The 9,873-nt window shown below is 37.4% G+C and overlaps 1 protein-coding gene across 2 annotated transcripts; it reads right to left on the bottom strand.

Annotated features, from left to right (window-relative positions):
• Nucleotides 1–246: 246 nt before the first annotated feature.
• Nucleotides 247–8,660, bottom strand: LOC132092731 (galectin-8-like). Of its 2 annotated transcripts, XM_059499090.1 has the most exons (9): nucleotides 8,497–8,659; nucleotides 8,231–8,319; nucleotides 7,264–7,474; nucleotides 6,629–6,757; nucleotides 6,283–6,333; nucleotides 5,681–5,707; nucleotides 2,186–2,274; nucleotides 1,885–2,062; nucleotides 247–1,465 (listed from the first exon to the last, which is right to left on the bottom strand). In XM_059499090.1, exons 1-9 carry the CDS (start codon nucleotides 8,533–8,535, stop codon nucleotides 1,316–1,318), a joined length of 963 nt encoding a protein of 320 aa, XP_059355073.1. In that variant the 5' UTR covers nucleotides 8,536–8,659; the 3' UTR covers nucleotides 247–1,315. The 2 variants fall into 2 exon arrangements, with proteins under 2 accessions (XP_059355073.1, XP_059355074.1); XM_059499091.1 differs by lacking the exon at nucleotides 5,681–5,707 and having other exon boundaries at nucleotides 8,497–8,660.
• Between the last annotated feature and the right edge of the window lie 1,213 nt (nucleotides 8,661–9,873).

Raw genomic sequence — 9,873 nt, 5'->3', positions numbered from 1 at the left:
TATGTGCCAAAAAGCAGTTTACTGGTTTTCAGCTACAAAAGTGGAATATTGTGGATGTTAATAAATTCACAACTTTTTTTTAAATAAAAAAAACCCCTTTGTGATTGCTTTTATTTACATGCCTCATTAAAATTAATAAATGTGTTGGTTATTCTAATTTAGGCAACTGATAGAAATTGCTTAATGGTTTTTGAGGCCCAATGTCAATGTAATGTATGAATGGTAATAACTCACAAAACACAACCGTAACTGCTAAACATTGTTTTTATAATATTGCTAATCTTTAATGCATTGATCAACAGATACCAGAAGAAAACAAAAATAATATATATTAATAAAAATCACAAATTAGCAGATGATTCTTAGAACTGGTAGTAGCAAAAAGCAGTGGTTGGCTGTTGGAATGTTGCATAGTTCTGCTAGAAACTATTAATAAAAAAGCGCTTATCTTTAGATCTGGAACCTAATGGTGAAGTGATTATTGGTTTGATATTCATATAGGGTCATCATGCAAAGTCAAATTAATTAGTGAAGGCCTTCCATTAGCAAATTATCTGCTTGTATGATGTAAAATGTACACCTCCTGCAGAAAGGGAATTGAAATGATTTAGGAAACAACTTCAGTCATTATACTTATGAGTGAAAAGGTTTGTATGTTTATCATATATAACCCTGTTTCTGGCCTAACAGTGTGAAATTTAAAGATACAATCTGTAATTTTCCAAATGCCTGGAATTAGCTTGGAATGATTCTGAAAACAAATTAGATCCTGCCAGACAGTGTCTTTTTTTCACCCATGCATCTGTTATGTCCAGGGTCCTCAACCTTTTTTGACCCATGTTTAGTTTTCGTGGAGTCGTCTCCACCTCCATCAGGCTCAAGTTGAGATCATCTCCAGATCTCCTCAACTACTGTTCAGCAAATGGGGTTTGTCTTAGTCATGGGCAGTTAACAACTTCCTGCCTGTGCAGTGGAACTCAAATCACAAGTCCTTCAAATCACACTTTATCTAAATTATAATTAGAGCTGAAATTCAACACTTAAACAAGCAAAAAAACAACAAAGAATAAAAGTTCAAATGTGCTATTTGTTTGACAATGTGGTTGAGGAGTACAATATTCAGCCAGATTGGACCTGCCAGTGATAATGCCATAAAAACGCAAACACACCAGGCCTAGCATTTTAGTCCAAATTGAATTATCACTTGAATAAGTTAGTTAAAATGGTTTAGATTTGCTTGAGTCGCAGGAGTCTCACGTTGATTAAATATACTTGATTTGAAAAAACACAGGGATGGTCTTCAGGCTGGAGCTGCTCACCAAATCTTAACATCCAAAATCTCTAGATCTCCCACAATCTCGATCACATCCACACAACTTAGATCCTGCACACGATGCTTGTAACTCAGCTGGTGGAGCCCGTTTACTGCCACTTTAAAATCCTGAGCTTCACACAGGATGATCATCTGCCATGGAAAAGCGTAAGGTCAGTGGTCACAGAGCAGATACCACTCAAAAAACACAGCAAAAAAAAAAGAAAGATTTTTACAGCATGATGGGAAGTAAACAGAACATTGCAGTAACATGCCGTTAATGGAAATCAATGGGGACCAGAAACCATTGGTTACCTACATTCTGCTCCTTTTGTGTTTAACAGAAGAAAGAAATTCTTAAGGCATGGAACAACTTGAGGGTGCATTTTCATTTTTTAGTGAACTATCCCTAATGTGTAGCTGAGGTCATCAAACAAGAAAAGTCTTTGGAATAATATGAATTGAATGAACCATGAATGGCCATTAAGAAAGTAAATACAGTTCATTTAGATTTCATGTTGACTTTAAATTTCAGCAAATGTTCTCATTTAGTGACAAACAAGGACTGATACCTCAAAGTATTGACCGGGTGAGAAGGGAAAGCTGGGGAGGGAAGTCTCCTCAACCCCCCAACAACCAGACAGGAAAGAGTTTCGAATGAAGGAACCAGTTTTGAAACGAGGGTTTAAGTGTAAAGCAATGTCCTCTGAGTTACTGATACGCAGGTTTACAGCAAAACTGTGGGGATAACTGAAGAAAATGAAGACATCAATACATTATTGAATGAGAAATCAGTTAAAAATGACAAAAATGCATGTATTCTATATCTAGAATATTCCAGTGTTATTCCTGCTGGTTGTTTTCTTCTCTTACCTCTCTGGGGAACCAGTGATGTGCCCCTTCACCATAATAGAATCTCCTGGACTCAATCCTTTCACAAGTTTGCTCTTAAATGGAAGACTCTAGAGAGAAAAAAGAAACTCAACTGACAATGGTTTCAAATTCAGCAGGGCCACCACAATAATTCCCAGCTTTTACTCTCACGCTATTTCTATGCAGTCACTTAAGGCTGGAATACATTACACATTTTTTAACATCCGAACAGATTTTAAAACACTAGGAATTAGACACATGCTGACTTTATAAATGGTTACAGAGAAAACCTGGGCACAACTTTTGAGGCATCAGTGAAGTGTGGGCTAAAATTTTAATATTTTCAGCTTAAAGGGTTAATCCACCCAATAATCAAAATTCTGTCATTAATAACTCACCCTCATGTTGTTCCAAACCCGTGAGACCTCCATTTATCTTCGGAACACAGTTTAAGATATTTTAGATTTAGTCCGAGAGCTTGTCCCTCCATTGAAACTGTGTGTACAGTCTACTGTCCATGTCCAGAAAGGTAAGAAAAACATCATCAAAGTACTCCATGTGACATCAGAGGGTCAGTTAGAATTTTTTGAAGCATCGAAAATACATTTTGGTCCAAAAATAGCAAAAACTACGACTTTATTCAGCATTGTCTTCTCTTCCGTGTCTGTTGTGAGAGAGTTCAAAACAAAGCAGTTTGTGATATTCGGTTCGCGAACGAATCATTCGATGTAACCGGATCTTCTTGAACCAGTTCACCAAATCGAACTGAATCGTTTGAAACGGTTCGTATCTCTAATACGCATTCATCCACAAATGATTTAACCTGTTAACTTTTTTAATGTGGCCGACACTGAGTTCAAACAAACCAATATCCCGGAGTAATTCATTTACTCAAACAGTACACAGACTGAACTGCTGTGAAGAGAGAACTGAAGATGAACACCGAGCCGAGCCAGATAATGAACAATAGACTGACCCGTTCACGAGTCAAGAACCGGTTGCATCGGTTTTCGGATCACCAGTAGTTCTTTCGGACAGTTCGATTCAATAAACTGGTTGAAGAAAACGGTTCACCGGTTCTTTTGCGCTCGACGTAATGGCGTCATTGGCGATGATTGCCCTTGATTCAAGCCTTCGGTTTACCTGGGCTCATAACACTAGCACAGAATCAGTTCAGAATCAATCATCAAAAGAATCAGTTCGGTTCAGACGCTCTGTGTGTCAGTCTGCTTCACGCTGAATCACACATGCGCAGTATCATCAGCTCCTCGGTTCACGAATCGGACACGTCTGACAGAAACGGTTCTTGACCACTGATCTATAATATAAGTTATATATATAGATCAGTGTTCTTGATTCGAGAACGAGTCAGTTTATTGTTCGTTATCTGGCTCGGCTCGGTGTTCATCTTCAGTTCTCTCTTCACAGCAGTTCAGTCAGTGTACTGTTTGAGTAAATGAATTACTCCGGGATATTGGTTTGTTTGAATTAGAGGGAGTGTCAGCTACATTAAAAAAGTTAACAGCTTATCGTTTGTGGATTAATGCGTATTGGAGACGCAAACCGTTTAAAATGATTCAGTTCGATTTGGTGAACTGGTTCAAGAAGATCCGATTACATCGAATGATTCGTGCACGAACCGGATATCACAAACTGTTGTGTTTTGAACTCTCTCTTACAACAGACACGGAAGAGAAGACAATGCTGAATAAAGTCATAGTTTTTGTTATTTTTGGACCAAAATGTATTTTCGATGCTTCAAAAAATTCTAACTGACCCTCTGATGTCACATGGACTACTTTGATGATGTTTTTCTTACCTTTCTGGACATGGACAGTATACCGTACACACAGTTTCAATGGAGGGACTGAGAGCTCTCGGACTACATCTAAAATATCTTAAACTGTGTTCCGAAGATAAACGGAGGTCTCACGGGTTTGGAACAACATCAGGTTAAGTAATTAATGACATAATTTTGATTATTGGGTGAATGAAGGGTTTGTTAAAAGTTCAAAAGGGATAGTTCACCCAGAAATGTAAATTTGATGTTTATTTGCTTACCCCCAGGGCATCCAAGATGTAGGTGACTTTTTCTTCAGTAGAACACAAAAAAGACTTTTAACACAAACTGTTGCAGTCTTTCAGTCATATAAAATGACAGAAGGAAATCACGGCTTTGAGAGTAAAAATATATATTTATATATATTTTTTTTTTACCTCTAATTTTCACTGCAATGTCCGAACTGTCTGTCCTGAGTGCATTCACGTCATCTTCTTCAGCCTGCATGGGATGCTTCTTCTTCTATTTGCTTTACGGCAGATCGCAGACTTATGAGTGCATTCATTTACCGCCACCAAATGGACCACTGACACTCCTAATTGAGATTGTAGATAGACTGTCAATGGTCCACTTGAGAGATTGCTGTACTTGTAGGATGCACTGATAAGTCTGCGATCTGCCATAAAGCAAGAAGACGCGTCACATGCCTGCTGTTGAGAATTCGCTCTGGACAGTTCTAACAGTTTGGACACTACGGTGAAAATCAGAGGTGAAAAAAAAACTATATAAATACTGTTCAGTTTCTTGCACAGACTGATCGTTTCGTGTCTTTACAAATCAATGTATCGTCACGAGCCGCAGGGTTTAATTTGGTTTTTTTTGTGTATGGTTTTATGACTCTCAAAGCCGTGATTCCCATTCACTTCTATTATATGACAGACTGCAACGGTTTGAGTTAAAAATCTTTGTTTGTGTTCTACTGAAGAAACAAAATCAACTACATCTTGCATGCCCTGGGGGTAAGAAGATAAACATCAAATTTACATTGCTGGGTGAATTATCCCTTTACTTTATTCTGTGGAACACAAAAGATGATATTTTGAAGAATGTTTTGGTTACCAATGACTTTCAAATATCTTCTTACATGTTCCACAGAAGAAAGGAAACAACATTAGGGTGAGTTAATTGTTGATGCTGATTTCATTTGACTGGTTTTATCGTAAATATATATTTTTTTTGTTGACACAAAAGTTGACATGCATTTAATAAAGTCAGAAAAATGGGATTACAAATACACAAAAAAAAACTATAACTTGCAAATTCACACATAGTATATCTTTAATTTGGCCAGGATTTTAGGGTTCCTGTCTTGATATCCAAGAAGGCTTAGAGAAAATATGAAATAAGTTCAACGTTATTATAGATTAAAAGGGTTTTATAATTAAATACTTCTTAAAGGTGGTGTAAGATTTCAACCACAGTCTATACCTTCACGTTTCTAATCAGTAAGGTGCTTGCTGTAAAGGTCTGATTTAGGGGTTAAAATGGCCAAATAATGCCACACACTTCAACATAATTTCATTTATTCTGAAATTAAATTTCAAGTATTATCTGCAGTTAAAAATAATGCAGGTACATTAAAACTGGTGTTGCATGTGAAAACAATTTTCCCGTGTTTGCCCTTTATGGAAATTTTCAGCCTTACATGTACTCACCGTGTCTCCTGACTCCGACAAGACTGACTATTGAATGAAAGAGGAGGGAATGTTTTAATTAATCAGCTTCAGCTAAACTATCTATTTTAATGCAATACAAAGATACAGTTCAATAATTCAATAATCAGTTAAATAATAATAATTATTTATATATATATATATATATATATATATATATATATATATATATATATATATATACACACACACACACACAATTTTGAATGGTACTGTAATTTTCATACATTCACAGAGACAGAGAGTTTACAATTTATAGAGAAATACACTACTGCTCAAAAGTTTGAGATCTAAAAAAATTAATAAATAAGAATACTGTTGTTCTTATGTTCTTATGTTTAATGCCTTCAGTGTGACTCTACAATTTTCATAGTCATGAAAATAAAGAAAACTCTTTGAATGAGAAGGTGTGTCCAAACTTTTGGTCTGTACTGTATATATATATATATATTAAACTACAATTCTATTGCACGATATTACATTTCAAAAACATTACAAAAATCTTACTGTCCCCAAACCTTACCTTGACCAATAGTGTGCATATACAGTTTATAGAAAACAGTAACATCAGCATAGTCACTTACATAAGGCTGTGTTCTTTTGCTTGCAACTGCATGTGAGGGTGTTATGGAGCTCTAAAAAATATCAAATCAACATGTTTGTATCACAAAATGCAATCCCAATCAGATCATAACAAACAGTAAATATACTGATCAAATAAATTGTGTGTACAATATATCTCCAACCTAAAGTGCAATTTTTCTACTACTCTCTGATATACTGTACCTGTCCTATATTGACAGTGTTTGTGCATATCTGTCAGTCCCATTAAGGTTTCATTTATAGGCTACTTTTTACATTTACATGCAAATTCAAAATCATTCTTAAAATGTTTTAAGCATTGAATGTTTCAATAGAAACGCATGTTACCTTGCTTATTGAACTGGGAATGAACCCAATAGCTTGAATCTGAACCTTCCCTGATATGGCCAGCGTGTCCACCTTCCTGAGCTCTAACCTGTGCCTGTACTCCAGCAGGTGAGAGCCATTTACTGCCACCTGGAGGAAGCAACACAAAGCATATCCTCATTTAAACAATACGTATTTGTAGTCACTGGCATTTTAAGATGAGTGTGTAATTTTTGCTCCATCTGCATCACAAAACAGATCTGTAATCGTAATAATTACGATTTCCAAACACAGTATTTCAAATGCATTGATTTAATCTGCAAAAAAAAAAAAAAAAGAACGTAAATGCAATATCTGCTTTTGCTTGCATGGACTGCAGCAGGGTCTCTACAGATAAACGTAAAAGTTCAATTTAAGACTTTTTTAGGACATTTGAGGCAAGGCATGTTGCGTCTCAAACAAGTCTATTGTTTTTATCTACAAAGTTTACACTTTGGGAGCAGCTTGCTTGCTGCACGTCAAGGAGAAAGTATTCTAACATCCAAAAATGACACAAATCTTCACCTTTAACATTATAAAACCAGTTCAAATAAAGTCACGTTGACATCATATGACACCAGAGATGCCAAACTGACAGGACTCTAGTTGTTTCTAACCTTGAACACATCTCTCTGCACCAGTATGACGATCTCGAAGGCAGCGCCGTGTCTGAAGGGCATCAGGTAGTGGATTTCCTCTTTTCCCCAGCTCTCCTTCTGCAGTGTATTACAGACGATGTAGGGAGAGCGCTTGAAGCGAGGGTTAAAATGAAAAGCCACGTCTGCCCGAGGCTTCATGCTGCTCCCGCAGGTCAGATCAACCTGGAATCTACAAGACATTTTACTGTTTATCACATTTGTCTGGACTGGCTGACAAAATCCAAATGTGATATATATATATATATATATATATATATATATATATATATATATATATATATATATATATATATGTATTGTGTCTAACCACCTTGGAATTTTTTACAGTGCCTTCGTTATTTATTTCTGCAACTTTTAAAATAACTTGAATGCATAGATTGCATTGTTTGTGACATGAATGATCTAAAAGAATGGATTAAACAATTTTTTTTTGTATGTGTGAAAAAATAAATCAGCTCAGTATGAAAAGAGGTTTCCTTGAGCATTTCGGTGATTCTTTCTTATACCCACTTTAGATAAATATTAACTGTCTATATTTAAGATACATAAAATGTAAGCAATGATTCATGCAAAGGAGACATTTAGTTACAGTTTATGTACACCTGAAATATAACCGGAATGATCCCTCCTACCTCCCATGATCATGCCCATGCTCCCTTCCTTAAACCAACACTGAGCTGCCTTGAGCTAAATAAGGACAATTTTCTATTTTAAAGCAAAAGTTAACTCTGATGGAGTTTCCATAACCAGCGTCCCTGTTTATCTCCGTAAATCTGCTTTGACTCAATCAGCATTGAATAAAGCGCTGTGACTTGACCTCATGTTACTGTACTGCCTCCTGTTGTGTCTAGGCACTGTCTAGGGATTTCTGTCTAGGGACCGCAGTGACATTTAACATGAATCCTTCCAACACGAGGCCGCTCACCTGTCACAATCCCCGGGTACACTGCCCTGGATGAGCACCATCTCTCCGGGCTCAAGTCCGCCCAGGATGGTACCAGCATAAGGTATCGTCTAGAGGCAGAAATTAAAATAATTAGACACACTGACTCAGTCTGACCTACCTTATAAGTCTACAAGATAAAACCATTCACGCTTTTATCACTGCAAAACAGGCGAAGCATTAACAGATAAACAAACTAGAAGCATCGACACATAAGCAAAAAAAAGTGTAAGTAAGGTAAATCTTACTGGATTCATTATTGTTTGTTTCGGGCTTGCGACAGACATATTGGCGATGCTGTTCAGAAAGCCTCTTTATATGCTGTTACTGCGAGTTAATCACCATCCAGGGAAGAAAATAATAACGCTTTCTGTACTTTCACTTCCTCTTGTGAGAATGACGCACTCAGTAACCAATGAATGCGCTACATGAGCGCGACGCGTTCAGTGGCCAATCAGTTTTTATATGAGCGCGACGCGTTTGAGAGTGACGCGTTTAATGACCAATCAGCGCGCGATATGAGAGCGACGCTTTTATTGACCAATCAACTGCGATATGAGCACCATGCGTTCAGTCCTGGCCATAGACGTCTATGGTCCGGGCAAAGTTTCATTTCTCTGTGGGCGGGCTCAACGTGAGACAAGGGCCACTCAGAGTGCAATATATTTAACGTTACTGACCAATCACGGCGCTATTTGTATAGTGACGTTTTGTGACGTTTTCATTCGAGGGGGGGGGGGGGGGGGGTGGCTAGTTCTAATCCAGGAATGAAAGAAATTATGTGCATAATACAAATACGAATTAAATAATTTCTTTGTTCTTACAATAAATGTTTTCACTTTTTACCCCCTGCATGAATGTATAAAGAACAATGATAAGAGAGGATGCGTTTCTCTTGACGTTAAATTGGAGCACATGAAACGAAAGTATATGCAAATACTAAATATCCTCATGACTAACTTCATCAGCAGTTCATACACACTCCAATCCAAACATGCGAACGCACAATCTGCTGTTCATAATCTTCTGCATTCTCGGGTGCTCTGCTGAGTTTTATATTATAGATGATCGGATTGGATTAGGGAGAGAATTTGGTAAATAAATGGTAAATGGACTGCATTTATATAGCGCTTTCAACAGACCACATGGCCATCCAAAGCGCTTTACAATTTGCCTCACATTCACCCATTCATACACTCATTCACACACTGACTGCGGTGTCTGCCATTCAAGGCGCCATCCAGCTTGTCAGGAGCAGCTGGGGTTAGGTGTCTTGCTCAAGGACACCTTGACACTTGGTCAGGTGGAGCCGGGGATCAAACCACCAACCTTCTGGTTTGTAGACAACCTACATGAACCACTGAGCCACTGCCGTCCCAATTTGATGGAATATTTGGATTATGTTTTACCATTACTATTAATTTTACTATTTGCATGCTCTCAAGAGTTGTGTTGGTGGTTGTGGATGACTGCATGTTGATCTTGTTCATAGGCAACGTCAATACCTTGTGATTTATGAAGACCCATATCAGAGGCAGATATTGGATTTCTTATTCAAGGTATTCTCATGCGGTTAAGATGTGTGCCACTTACTGATGGACAAGGTATCATATCGATCACAAGTG

Source organism: Carassius carassius, chromosome 18 (assembly GCF_963082965.1).
Source record: "Carassius carassius chromosome 18, fCarCar2.1, whole genome shotgun sequence".
NCBI classification, from domain to species: domain Eukaryota; kingdom Metazoa; phylum Chordata; class Actinopteri; order Cypriniformes; family Cyprinidae; genus Carassius; species Carassius carassius.
This window is presented reverse-complemented; position numbering and strand designations above follow the sequence as displayed.

Coding starts and splice junctions, on each gene's coding strand:
- LOC132092731 (XM_059499090.1), bottom strand. CDS start 8,535: ATGTCTGTCGCAAGCCCGAAACAAACAATAATGAATCCA. Junction 7,475..8,230: donor GTACCCGGGGATTGTGACAG/GTGAGCGGCCTC, acceptor AATGTCTTGTAG/ATTCCAGGTTGATCTGACCT. Junction 5,708..6,282: donor GCAAAAGAACACAGCCTTAT/GTAAGTGACTAT, acceptor TTCATTCAATAG/TCAGTCTTGTCGGAGTCAGG.